The 14,863-nt window shown below is 42.6% G+C and overlaps 3 protein-coding genes across 21 annotated transcripts in view; 2 read left to right on the forward strand and 1 right to left on the reverse strand.

The window, feature by feature from the left end:
- The window catches only part of rg (A kinase anchor protein rugose), a 416,363-nt gene that overhangs the window by 22,214 nt on the left and 379,286 nt on the right, over window positions 1-14,863 (reverse strand). The gene's annotated exons all lie outside the window — the stretch shown is intronic.
- On the forward strand, window positions 6,602-9,643 carry LOC138189580 (protein mab-21). Its single transcript, XM_069131608.1, has one exon. The coding sequence runs from the start codon at window positions 7,600-7,602 to the stop codon at window positions 8,695-8,697; it is 1,098 nt and encodes a 365-aa protein (XP_068987709.1). The 5' UTR covers window positions 6,602-7,599; the 3' UTR covers window positions 8,698-9,643.
- On the forward strand, window positions 12,125-14,349 carry LOC138189387 (protein mab-21). Its single transcript, XM_069131446.1, has one exon. The coding sequence runs from the start codon at window positions 12,515-12,517 to the stop codon at window positions 13,610-13,612; it is 1,098 nt and encodes a 365-aa protein (XP_068987547.1). The 5' UTR covers window positions 12,125-12,514; the 3' UTR covers window positions 13,613-14,349.

A 14,863-nucleotide genomic window follows, 5' to 3' on the forward strand; every position in this document is an offset into this window, starting at 1 on the left:
AGAGTGCTCCCTATGAAACGCAGGAGATCAAATAAACACCGGAGACGACATTAGGGTGCAACGCACGCACATGGAAATCTAATTATTAGCACATAAGCGGTTCGAAATCTCCAAGGACCATAAATGTCGCGTCAACTCGGGAAGATTAAGTAGAACGCGTGCTGCTTGTATTAATAACTCATTAAAGAACTTTATAATATTGTCAGGGAGGGTTAATTATTGTTATCTATCGTGAGAATTTTTAGAAAATAGCAGAAGATTATTATATGCAGTTATAAATGATAATTCGAACAAATATTAAGTTAAATATGTAGAGCGTTGTAAATGTGTAAAAATATTTCATAGCGGAATCCAGTGGATTCCATGCGCGAGATTGTAAGAGAAGTCGGGGGTGGCTGCACAGAGCCAACCCCTAAGAACGAATGCGCAAGCTCTTCGCAAACATTGCCAGTAACTGATAAGAACGCGCCGTGATACGGAATTCATTATTTGGATGCTTGCAATCTGGCTGCAGATATGACACGCGTGCATTCTATTATGTTATCTCCTGAGATCATTTTCCTAATATTTATGTTCTTTAGAAATGCAATGTTTTCGAAACTTACAGAATCTTTCATCTCATGGCGATGTCACTGAAGATTGCATCTCTTGGCTACTACAAAAAGCACAAATAATCGGTAATAAAATCTGTACTGATTTGATCTCGAAATCTCGCCAGCTAAAATCTCACCGTTTCACAAAACTCATCAATGTCACGAAGAATTACGCGTGAAACAAACATGCACAGATATATGTATAGTTTCCATAACGCGCGGCACTAAACAAACTTACCCCATAAAACAAGAAAACAAAGATTATCCAGAAAACACTTCGCCACCATCATTCACCCAAAACACACTCTTCCACGGCAGCAACGCGACCGAAAAGTGAGTCGTTAAAATAACAGGGACACCCCTGTTCCGGCGTATCACGGGGTGCCAGCAGTCTCGCGCGACTAATATGTTTACACGTTCGATGAAGCGTCCACGGAGAGAGAGAGAGAGCGAAAGAGGGAAGAGAGAAGATGAAAAACGAAAAAGGACGGTGGTTAAAAAGAGCTGCGTCTCTGGCAGAGTGTCAAGTGATGCGCGATTAGTGTTCCCCGTGCGGCGTTCATCTCTCAACGAAGCGAAATCGTGGCTGCGCAGCAGCGTGCTTCGACAATGGGCGTCGTGATGTAACAACATGTGTCGCGTTCACAAGGGCCCCTCGCTGCTCGCCTCTATGTACACCATAGGGCACCATAGAACCACGGGTACCACTTAGCAGCCCGGTATACAACAAACAGATTAAGCACCGGACAATAATAGACCCCCCGTCTCTCTTCGGCTGCATAGGTTCTCGAACACCCTCTTGATCGTTCTCGTGGCGCGCGAACCACTCGAAATCACGATAGCTCGAACAAAACATGGGAGGCGGAGAGGATGGTGGTTTATTCGATTCGGTGTATATGCCTGAAGTGGCCTGATCATTAATTATACGCAGCAGCAACGGGGATGAGGCTCCAGAGTTTTGTGTTTTCGGTTCTTCTGGAAAGTTAGCACTTAAGAGACGTGCATAGGCATTTTTTCGAGAGAGAGAAGAACATTTTTCTTGGGAATATAGGGGAATTCGTTGAGATTATATTTGTTTTTCTAATGAGTTTCGCGTGGGAAAGAAGAAGCGAGAATGTGAAATCAACTTTAACTTCGTTTGTTTTATCGAAGTAGCGTTATTTTGGACACTATATAAGCGTAAGATTTATATCTTTTATTTCTTTCTCTTGTATGACGAACACGGTAGCCATAGTAAAGTGACAAACGCAACGTCAGTCGTCAATTTTCCAAGAAAGGTTGTCTCTACTCCATTCTAACGACCCTCGTTTCGTGAACGCGTCGGCTGATGCGTCGAAAACGTTCGAGAACCATCAAGACCATCCACTGCGGCAATGAGTTATACGTGCCACCTGCGTGTTCTCATACCTTTATTACCGTATCTCGCACGAGATAACGCATCGCGGCATCCGGCGCACAAAGGTCCTGGTGATGCAGCTAGCCCTGTTGCCCCTAATAAACGTAGAATTGCTACCAGAGAGACAAAGCAGTGTCTCAACCGACATCCACCGTGAATCCAACTCTTGAACAAGAGACGTTCCCTTTGAATTTTTGCATAGATGCATTAAAAAGCATAGTTTATACGAAGACTTCATGAAAGTGTTATACATATATTTTATAATTTCTCTGCTATGTACTTCATTTATCGCTTTCTGTGATCTGTCGCTTATTTTCGAATCGCGAAGTTATTATATTTTACACTGGCTTAAGAAGAATTAAAAATATATTTTACCTTGAGAATTTTAAATTATAGGAGTAAAGACCATCACTACCGTTATTCATAATAAAAAAAAAAAAACTGGTTTCAAACGATGTACCAGCATCACGCACAAAGTAATACAGTAGTTAATTACTTTCCGAGAAAATATACTCATTTTCCAATATCTGTCGACAATTTATCGTCGAAGAAGGTTGATTCGTGAACGGAATACTTTCAAGTACCCGACTTGGAATGCGGATTCCTGTCTTGTCGTCAGCCTCGATGAAAGTAATTGGACAGAACGAGCCGAGCTAATGGCGCTCGGTACATGCCGAACGACGACATTTCTTCCTTTGATGAACCCATATCGGAGTGTGGGGATATTACAAAACAAGGCATAACGCGATTCATTTCGACCGACAGATGCGAGTAGACCGTCACTCGATTTGGACCAGTACTTCCGTTACTGAACCATGAACCATTCACGTATCGATAATCTGGTCTACACGACCTTTATTCGATCATTGCACGTTTATTAACTTAAATTTTTTCGTAGAGATTCGACCCCGCGTAAAATTGTATTGGTTGTAACTAATTTATTTTAAGTAGTATTTTAAGATTTTTTAAGAGTAGTATTTTAATCGGCTTGGTGGAAAAATGATAATTTTTCTTGTGGAAGGTCGATAGTTTAAGTAAGTTTGCAGTTGTGTTTCAACATTGATGATGGATCTCGTTTGATGGCGAAATAATGCTAAGATTTCATAGAAAAATGTTTTCAAACGCTAACGCGATATATTACTACTACTCATCTACTTACAAGAAATGAATCTATGATTATAATCAAAATCTCCAAAATAAGCAATTTCAAAAGCGTCAACGCAAAATACTATCAATCTAATTCAATTTTATAGAAATCCAAGAAAATCTATTCCAAGCATCAACTAAACCAATTAGAATTTGTCGAAATCCCAAATGAAAATTATAGGTAATAATAATCATAATTTCCACCACAAGCCTCTGTCAAAATCACACAGAGTTTCACTTCCTCGTCGCGGTGATTTCACGCACTTAACTGTACACTTGTATTCAATGTGTTATCTGCGCAAGGAATTTCGCAATTCGCGGTCGCTGTTCCGTTCGTGCAGATCGAATCGAGAGATCGGTGTTGGTTCACGTGTCATTAACCAAGGAGACCGTAAAATACACGATGGAGCTCTCCAATATTGCCGGCTGTTGGAGCTCGACGACTGAGCTCAGGATTATTCGAGGATTACGCGAGGATGTTCATCCGAGCTGATTTACAAGGCTGCCGTCTGCGTATACTTCAATTCGGCTGGCTGCCTCTTGCGAAAAGGGACTTGTCGTCGTTTCTACACGAAAATCTTATACAATGAGACGCCACGTAATAAGAGACTGTTCGAGACTCTTATACCTGTCGTGTAAAACGAGCCTTCGTAGTGGTATGTTTTGGCAAACTGCATTCAACTAGGATTGCTCTTTTGGAACTTCGATCTTTCTGAGTGCGATCGGGACATTAGATATAGTCCAGTGAATAGCGCAGTCGCTGGAAACGATCCTCGAAAATTTTACTTGGAAGTTTCGCGAATATCGAGGGCATTTTGTAGTGTTGGAAATATTCTAGAACTTTAAAACATAGGGATTTAATGAAGGTGTTAAAGTAGTAACTGTTTGTACAAGCGTATAGGTATTTTTATATATATCATTCACCTTGTTACTTATAATTTGATCTTTAAAGATTCATATAAGTTCGCGAATAAAGTACGTGTTTAAACATGAAGATTTATTACGTCAAATACGAGTTATTAGTATGAAAATGACTTTGAAATTGTAGAAACATCGATTATGTATGTCTATTTCAATACGCTATGGCAAAAAGAGTAATAACATGATTATACATATTTAATATGATATTTTGTTCTGGTTACGTTGTGCAGTAATTGATATCTAATAGGAAAATTATTTATGTAATGCGTAATAGCAATACAATTGCAAATATATATGTAAGTCTTTTGGACGAATATTAATCAGAATATGAAATTTAGATTTCCAGATTGATTGTGATTAGGTAATATACCTATTTTCTCTCTACTAATATGCTCTCTACTTCGGATTTAAAAAAGAAAATTAACATATGATGATAGGAGTTTCTAGAAACTTTATTGAAAATCCACACAAAATGTAATATTGTTCATTACTGACATAAGATACTCTATGATTTATGAATCCCCAACTAGTGACAAATCATATTACAATCAAAACATTCAAATACTGACAAGTTTCAGAAAGAAACAAGAATTCTCTTAAAAAAAGTTCATTACTTCTTTTCTTTAGTCTAATAGCGGTTCAATATAATAAAAACCTTTAGAAATTTTATGTCAAATAAAAATCGAGAACTCCAATATGAAGAATACAACATGTTACTCTCACAGCATATTTTTCTACAATTTTCTTTCAACTACTCGAAAAGTTCTCTCCACTACCAAAACATCATCGAATGAAAGACACGAAGGCATCATTTCGAAACTGAACCCGAGTTATCTTGTTGGTGTACAAATAATTCAGATTATAAACGAATTACGTCGAAATGAGATGATGAAAGGCACGTTTAGGGCACAACGAGACGCCGGGTTCTGCATTAATGCGAGGGCTGATGTAGCAGAACGTTTGACCCCTCGTCTCGCGCGAAAACAGCGCCAGGGTAAAAGACAGGGTGAGATCGAAAGGGAGAAAGAGATACACGTGCTTGACTCATGAATCAAGTCGTATTAGCGAAGGCATAGCAGGCCTGGTAGGTACCAATCTACCACTCCAACTTCGAGTAGATTGGATTTCTGAACTTTATTCGATTATCTGGCAGCGAAGCGGATTCGAAGCGGATAGAAACGCGTCGTTGAAGGTTTCCTCCGACTATTGTTAGAATACTAGTCCTGTGCGTCTTCGTGCGTGGAAAGTAATCACTAGTAATAGAGCAACATTCGCGAAAAGATTCTTGGTCGTTGATTCGATTGTTAATATGATGTTGAATATTTTCGAGATTGGACACTTTCTGGTTGATAATATCAAGATCGAGGGAAGTAAATTTCCACGTAAGAATTTTAGAAGTTAACGTCCTATAAAATTACAGCACTCGAATTAAAAAAATTCATGTGAAATACACAAAAATCTTAAAACGGGTACATTTAGATAATTATTAGAAATATGGATCCTTAAAATACACAAAAAAAATATTATTTCTTTCGATAGCTTATACCATAAAAAAGATAAGTGCTAATGCGCTTATAATTAACAATTTTACTAAAATATATAGTTTGTGACCTACCCCGAATACAAAAGTTTTATTAAAAACGGTGTCCTATTCTAGAACTTCTAAACCAGAACGTACGTACATCCACAGGCGCTAAACCTTTTTAACACCACCCTCCAACTAAGAGCACCCTTTTCAACAGCACCAAACATTCAACAACCCCAGCATTCATCAAATAAAACACCGTCTCCAACAACGTGTCTCTAGATTTTCCGATAACAAAAGGGTTAAGGAGGTCAAAGAAGAGAATCTCCGAATCTTACCTCGTCATACGAAAGCGGTAATCTCTGGAATCTTATGGGACGTTCGACGTATGGGATATCTCGGCGGGTTATCGGTATTTTTGGACGCAGGTATTCGCGTCACGAGTTTTTACGATCAACGCATAAAAGGAAAGCGGTGCATTTCACGTTGGCGGATCGCTACTCTTATTCAAAAACATCTGCCAGCGCATCGCTGCCATATTGCGGACCGCGGGGGCTGTTTTTGTTATTCGCGAGCAAACAAGAAAACGAACACAGATCTGCTTCTTATTCGGACGTCGAACATTCAAATGACCCTCACGATGGAATTATCGGCTCGAATGATCGTGCGTGGAATCCTCTCGCGATCTCATAGCCCGAACAATGCGTTCTTTCGCAACTTGTTTTTACCCTAGGAATTTATTTCCAGGGACAGTCGATGGATTGATACATCGCAGAAAAGCGTCGATGTCTCCTTGACATTAGGAATGGAAGAACAAGTGCCAAGGCATTATTGTTTTTTTTTTTTTTCTACTATGTTTATGCGTCCTGCTGTTCGACGGGACAATTGTATGTATATCAACGTTCTCGATGTGCGCTTTATGCGTCTCTTACGTACACTTTTTACATTGTGATAGTTCATGGCTAAATAGCGACGGAGTTTGAGGTGAAAGCTGAGTTAAATACGCTTTATGGGTTCTACAAATATCTTAAATGGAATATATAACGTGTAAATGCACTTTAAATCGAATAAAGTTATATTTAATGAAAGAATTAACAGAATACTTCTGACTAAAAGGATGTTCAATTCTTTCGAGATAGTAGACCATCTTAAAGAAGAGAAGAAGATCTCTCTACTAGCTACTCAAAACCGGTCAACTTTAACCAATCGAATCTTTAAACGTATCGTAGCCCAGCCAAATCCTCCCCAAATTCTACTCGATATTTTGAAACTATACAATAACTCTCGTGTAATCGATACATTTCGTTCACTGTCCACAAAATTCTATCCGGACTATATACCGCATTACCTATCCCCTTAGACCACCCTAGAGATCCTGTGTCATGTCCCTCGTTAACGACGAAAGAAACCGCGTAAATAACTAAAGCGGGATGAAGAATTCGACGGATCGAAAGGGCGAGAGGCCGTGACGGTTTGGTGTGCGCGGTCGGTCGGCACCGGGTCGAGAGAGAGAGAGAGAGAGAGAGAGAGAGAGAGAGAAAGAGAGAGAGAGAGAAGAAACGACAGGAGGCGTGGCAAAACCGCGCACACTCCACGTGACCCTGTCGTTCCGGAAGGCGGGACTTCGGGAGCCGGCACACAATTACAAGGGCAGTAGAACGGGCTGGTGGTCGCCGGTGCTCTCTCTGTCGTCGCGCGCGCGGAGCACCTCGAGTCGCGCTCGTTCCACGAACAACACCTGCCGCCGCCGATCGCCGTACATTCGTGCACGCTTTGTTCGTCCTCTTGCCTGTGACTCCTTCTCGAAAGTGCTAACCCTATTTGTCATCGTCGTAATCGATCGATCAGACCATTTTAGGGAGAAAGATACCTGGACCGAAAGAAGCTCGGTATCATGGATCGTAAAAGCAAATTAATCGAAGAAACGCGCGTCCACGCGAAAGAATGAGACTCGCCGGTTCCAGAAAAGCGACTGCAAAGAATCTTCGTTGATATCGATTAAAGGATATTGAGGAAAGATGTTGCTACCTCAAGATATGATGGCAGCCCAGTCGAAGATGCTGTATCAGATGAACAAGTATTATGGCGAGCGGGTGCAAGCTCGAATGGGCCAAGTACAAAAGACCATCCGGGAAGTGTGCAAGGTGGTGCAGGAGGTTTTGAAGGAGGTCGAGGTTCAAGAACCACGGTTTATCTCCTCCTTGACCGAGTGCAACGGCCGCTACGAGGGCCTCGAGGTTATCTCACCCGGCGAATTCGAGGTGGTCCTCTACCTGAACCAGATGGGAGTATTCAACTTCGTCGACGACGGCACCCTGCCGGGTTGCGCGGTGTTGAAACTCAGCGACGGTCGGAAGAGGTCCATGTCGCTCTGGGTGGAGTTCATCACCGCCTCCGGCTACCTGTCCGCAAGGAAGATTCGTTCGAGATTTCAAACACTGGTGGCACAAGCTTGCGATAAGTGTGCCTACAGGGACTCCGTGAAGATGATAGCGGACACCACGGAGGTGAAGCTTCGTATCAGAGAGAGATACGTGGTGCAGATCACGCCGGCGTTTAAATGTTCCGGCGTGTGGCCAAGATCGGCGGCGCACTGGCCGATTCCTCATATACCGTGGCCGCATCCGAACCTCGTGGCGGAGGTTAAGACGGAAGGATTCGATCTGCTGTCAAAAGAGAGCGTGGCGCTTCAAGGAAAACAGTCTGCCATGGAGGGTGACGCCTGGGTTCTCTCTTTCACGGAGGCAGAAACGAGATTGTTGCAAGGTGGCTGTCGTAGACGATGCTTAAGCATCCTGAAGACTTTGAGGGATAGACATCTGGATCTTCCGGGAAATCCAGTGACCAGTTATCATATGAAGACGTTGTTGCTCTACGAATGCGAGAAACATCCCTTGGAGACCGAATGGGACGAAGGATGTTTGGCAGATCGCATTAACGGAATCTTCCTGCAGCTGATATCCTGCCTTCAGTGTCGAAGATGTCCTCATTATTTCCTGCCTAATCTGGATTTGTTCAAAGGAAAGTCGCCAAGCGGCTTGGAGAACGCGGCTAAACAAGTGTGGAGACTGACGAGAGAATTACTAACCAACAGTCGTGCACTGGAGAAACTTTAGCTGAACCAGGAATTTCGCTTTTGAAGTTCCAAATTGAGAAATATAATAAAGAGAAAGACAGAGACAAGCGAAAGTTGGAGGAACGTTGGAGGATTCGGTGACTCGCGTGAATCACGACTTTCAGGATGCTACTTTCGCGACAGTTCTTTGCCTGCTTTTTACCCTCGTAAACGTGGGAAGCCTACTTTCACTCGCTATCTTCTTGCACACGCTGCAGCGTACCAGGGTATAGGGATGGTGTAACAAGTTTCATTACCTTTATCCCTTTCCTCTTCCTTTCTTCTCTTTTTCTATTATTTAATAGTTTTTAAACCATGGTACGAATAATGCGAGTCAAACGTTGTTCAGTGCAACGTTTCGTTCCAGTGCAATATCGTACAGCCAGTGTCCTGTTTCGTACGAAAGCAATTGTTGCTAGGTTCTACGTTGATTTTGTATAAGTCGAATATTCCGTTTCGAAATGGGCACGTTAAATTTTGTAGACTGAATCGAATGTTAATCGAGGTGTCCACCGATCATTAGAAATACGTACTAGTTTGGAAGATATTAGTATTACTGCGTTTTTTATACGACTGAAGCTTTCGCTTGGAGCGGAATCTCCTGCTTATTGACGCAGCTCGAACGATTTTTCTACGTAGCGTTGCAGTATGCGAGAGATTAAATAGATACTCGGTTAGCTACTCTTATTCATCTAATGGCTAATGTGAATTGTCGTGTGATCCGTTATCGTTAAATTAATCTAATGTTTATGATCGGTTAGCAATCGAGCTGCCGACGGTAGCTTGGCCACCATATTGTTGTATGTACATAATTCTTTATATTATTTAAACGATATTTATTTCTCAAGAGAATCGCTGTTCGAACACATAATGTAAATATAAACTAATAAATGCATTTCGTCTCATAATAAGAATGCATGTAATTGATTTGAAACCTTTGCTTCGAGTTACTGTGATCAATATGAGATTATTAAAACTTGAATTTTTAACGTCATAAATATTTTAAATCGAAAAAGATGGAAATTAATTGTTTGAATTAATAAATCATATGTCTTCAAAAACATCCCTAAACTTTTCCTTCATTCTTAAGAACTATCCAAGTAATTTTCTTTCATCGTTTAAATCAATTGGAAAACGGAGAATTTCAATAAACCGGTAACTGAATTGTTTCTCAACAATTGTTTCTTCTACGAAGGTAACTTTAGACCAATAATGGCGTGTATTTTATGTAATTTTCAATACAAATCTAACGATGCATTAAAAGAACCAGTGAATATTGTAATATCGTAAAATAGCTTCGATTGGAAATCGGCTGAAACTAGGAAAACACCGTGTACGTCGTCCTTTGTGGTTTGTTTATATCTAAGAGCGCCTATGTGACTAAAGTGACCTAGTTCTTGCAGAGGTATGCGGAAAAACGATAAACAGCGTTAGAACAAAAAGGACGGTTTCGGGTTCAAGGAGCGATGACCGAGAGGTCAGAGTGTGCGAGTCGAAAAGCGAGTGTGTTGCGAAGAGCAGAGTTGATCGAGACGTCGAAGAGTAGAGTCGAGAGAGTTGATCGAGACGTCGAAGAGTAGAGTCGAGAGAGTTGATCGAGACGTCGAAGAGTAGAGTCGAGAGAGTTGATCGAGACGTCGAAGAGTAGAGTCGAGAGAGTTGATCGAGACGTCGAAGAGTAGAGTCGAGAGAGTTGATCGAGACGTCGAAGAGTAGAGTCGAGAGAGTTGATCGAGACGTCGAAGAGTAGAGTCGTGAGTTGATCGAGACGTCGAAGAGTAGAGTCGAGAGAGTTGATCGAGACGTCGAAGAGTAGAGTCGAGAGAGTTGATCGAGACGTCGAAGAGTAGAGTCGTGAGTTGATCGAGACGTCGAAGAGTAGAGTCGTGAGAGTTGATCGAGACGTCGAAGCATAGAGTCGTGAGAGTTGAGCTGTTAGTGTTGCAGAGTTGTTAGAGTTGCTAGTGAGAGAGAGAGAGAGAGAGAGAGAGTATTACCAAATAGCTGTCGAGTTATTTGATGCAAATACGAGCGTTGTATTTAGTTTTCCTGTTAATCAAACATCGTTTTCTGTCTAACTAATATCTGTAATTTCAATCCATTATTAATAAATTATAATAAATCGGACAAAACTATACCTTTAATATATTCCGATATTACAATATTAACAATTCTGACGGCGATCCTCTACAGCTAAACTGAAGTTGATAAAAGACTGTCGCTTAATTCAAATCTCTTTCACAACTTTCCTCCCATAACAATCTTTCTATCAAATACAAAATTTGCATCCCAATTAACGAGATCCGAAATTTCGTACAGTCGTCCGATTTCAATCGTAGCCAGTTCTAAACGAGAACATAAAAACCATCACGGCGTAATTATTATCTACGATATTAACACTCGTGCGCAGGATGCCGAAACGACCTCGTCAAAGGCATCGCTACCGAGTTTCATGGTCATTATACGCCTACGAGGCGCGAGCCGTGTCCCTTATCTTAATTCTTCCCAGAAACTTCCATCCTTATCTTCCCAGCGCAATGACATTCGTTAACCGCTGCCACTCACTCTCTGCACGCCGATCGTTCGGGAATTTACGTTATTATTATTGGCCCGTAAAAACAAAGTGAGAGGAAAACGTTGGAACCGGAGAGCTCGCGCTCGCGAGCGGCAACACTTTACGCGCGCCGTATCGGGCAGTTGCCTCGCGATTTACAAGCCTTAATGGGAGAGTTATCGTTGTCGTCGTTAAATGTACATTTTATACGGAGCTTTTTTCGCCGCGTGCGTCCGGTCCTCAATAAAAACGCTCGTAAACGAAACTGTCCCCCATCTTCGATAACTCAACCGACCGCGTCAGCGTCGCGCGCGAATTTCTTATTTCAAGTCGAAGCACCTTTTCGCGAAATGTTACCGGGACCATATAGATAGCGACAGAGTAGTATCGTTCGAGGAAACCACGAAAACCTCATCCGACCGAACGAAGATCGGGAATCGACAAACCAGAAACAACTAAAAATCCGCCACGATTACGACTAGGTTTCTTCGCTTAAGTAACGAAGCGTGATCGGCGAATCTTCCACCATGACGAAAATTTCGGGGTTCGAAGGGGTTGCGGAGGAATGGCCGAGCCCCATGGTATCCATGAGCACGAAATAAAACGAGTCGGATCTGCATAATTCATGGGGGAAAAGGGGTTTGCGTTTGGGGTTAGCCGCCGCCGCCGCCGCTCCGTTCGTCCTTCGGCGAGGCGTTCGTAACATATAGATAGAACAGTTCGTGCGGATCGATCCGGTCGGCGCACCACGACAGGCCACGCCTGCGCGATTAGTTCATCACGGGATTGGTCGAACCGCGCGGTATAAGGCGTAGCCTGTCGGAGGGACCACCTAGACCACCGCACGTCTTCGTACGACTCGAAGAGCGGGTGGCGCGGAGGAGGTGAACGACAGCGCAGTCGACTATCTGCTCCGGCACGGAGTCGCTCGTACACCTTTTCCTCTCGCTACTCGTTCGTGTCTCCGCCGCAAGGACCGGCGTCCTTAAACGACGCGACGCGCGAGGAACATCGTCATTTTTTTTTTTCAAGAATCAACGGGGTCATTCTCGATTCGTTTCTCAGGTATCGAGTAGTTGGACTTGAAACGCAAAGCTAGTGAGATAGGAGGAAGACGGAGGAGCAAATGGAAAGGGAGCGAAGAAGAACTTTCGATTAAAATCGCAAGAAAATTCATCGTTTGGAAAGTTTTGAGGCAGAATGCGGTAAAAGAAAATAGCAACCGCGACAGAGAAGCCTTCGAGGGCTTCAGGCCGCCGCAGCGATGCTGTTGCCGGCTGATATGCTGTCGGCCCAATCCAAGATGGTGTACCAAATCAACAAGTACTTCGGGGAACGCGTGATGACTAGAAAGAGTCAGGTGATGAAGACGATCCAAGAAGTGTGTCGCGTGGTTCAAGACGTTCTGAAGGAAGTCGAGGTACAGGAGCCGAGGTTCATCTCCTCTTTGACCGACTACAACGGTCGCTTCGACGGTCTGGACGTGATATCTCCGACGGAATTCGAGATTGTGATCTACCTAAATCAAATGGGGGTACTGAATTTCGTAGACGATGGAACATTGCCGGGATGCGCGGTGTTGAAGCTCAGCGACGGTCGAAAGCGATCCATGTCCCTCTGGGTGGAGTTCATCACCGCGTCCGGCTACCTGTCCGCCCGGAAAATCCGTTCGAGATTTCAAACTCTGGTAGCACAGGCTTGTGATAAGTGTGCCTACAGGGACTCGGTAAAAATGATAGCAGATACAACAGAAGTGAAACTTCGAATCAGAGAACGGTACGTGGTACAAATTACGCCAGCGTTCAAATGCGCTGGTCTGTGGCCCAGATCAGCTTCTCACTGGCCCATCGCACATATACCTTGGCCACATCCTAATATCGTGGCTGAAGTGAAGACAGAAGGCTTCGACATGTTGTCGAAGGAGTGCATTGGTTTGCAAGGAAAACAGTCCGCTATGGAGGGCGACGCCTGGGCGTTATCGTTCATAGACGCGGAGAATCGTTTGCTTCAGGGTGGTAGTAGAAAACGTTGTTTAAGCATTTTGAAAACTCTCAGGGACAGACATCTCGATCTACCTGGGAACCCGGTTACCAGCTATCATATGAAAACCTTATTATTGTACGAGTGCGAGAAACACCCGCACGAAGCAGAATGGGACGAAACGTGCATAGCAGATCGAATCAATGGCATTCTTTTGCAACTGATCTCCTGTCTGCAGTGTCGCAGATGCCCACATTATTTTTTGCCAAACTTGGATCTGTTTAAGGGCAAGTCGCCTAGTGGTTTAGAGAACGCGGCGAAGCAAGTGTGGAGACTCACCAGGGAACTATTAACGAATAGTCGAGCTCTGGAAAAGCTGTAGCGAAGAAAAATTCTGATGTGTATGGATCATCAAGAGCGAGGAAGTATCTGCTATTTCGAGCTCTATGAATTAATCAAAGGAGCGATCGAATAAAACGCTGAGATCAAAGAAGATCGTTTTACATTCAGCGATCTTATATATTGGAAACGCGAGTTGAAATGGAAACCTAAACTTCTGGACACCGCCGGAAGAATTTTCAAGAAGCTGCTCGGCCATTATAGAGAGTTTGAATCTCGTTTGCAAGTTGCGCTGTGTGTGCTCGAAAGAGAAAATACGCGTGTGTGATTTTGTGATTCACGAAGCCCGAGGACGATCGAACCAGTGCCATAAATACGCCGACGTCGAGAGTCTCCGTTTTAGTTTCGAGTCGCCGCGCCGACGGCAGCTATGTTGAATTACGATACTAGAACGATACCTAACTCTTAACCGGTGTTACTCGATTTGTTGCTCCATTCCGTTGTTATATCGTTTCGTTTTAATTAAAATATGTTAAAGGTACCGTCGAACATTCGAGGAAGAAACAAGTGATTCGACGTAAATCTAAAATTATTTATGATTATAAATGAAGTTACGAATGAAAAATTACGGCAGAGTCATCGGTTACGGGTTATGCTTAATTTCCTTCTCTGATCGAACTGTCCCTTTTCTCCTGTCATTATGTACATACTATTTGAAAGATATTTATTGAAAGTGTACACGAGGTATGTGAAATACAATGCTATTTATATGGAACCGTATCCAAAGTCGTCATTTTCGTCTGTCAAGAGCAGAACACCCACTCCTTACCTACTCGAAATTTACACGGGAATCGAACTCGCGTAAATATTCTTTGGACGTATCATTAAATGGTTCGCGTACGTTAATGTCGTTGGTTAGCTCTCGTAAATTTTGTTTTCGCGCTTTTTCGCCGCCGGAGAAACGGATCTTAAAATTGAATAGAATCTCACGTCGTTCGATTCAGCTGCTGTTCAGTTCAGTGGATATTTCGATAAAGTATTCAGGCAAGTGTATTTTTTTTTTTTTTTTGTGTGTTTAGTCTTCGCTTTAAACAGATTGCTGTCGCCACAGCAATCTTCCATTTGTCTTTACTATATAAAATTGAATAGAAATAAAGTTTGCAGTGAGAGAAGAGAAGCTTCTAGTCGTGATGATATGGATTATAAACGTGAGTTACTACTTCTCACGTTATTGTCAGTGTCGTTATCGTTATTGTTCTTGTTTTTTTTTCTACCGGTTTTGTTTGCTGATAGG

Source organism: Bombus flavifrons, chromosome 2 (assembly GCF_040668555.2).
Source record: "Bombus flavifrons isolate JBK064 chromosome 2, iyBomFlav1_principal, whole genome shotgun sequence".
Lineage (NCBI taxonomy): Eukaryota > Metazoa > Arthropoda > Insecta > Hymenoptera > Apidae > Bombus > Bombus flavifrons.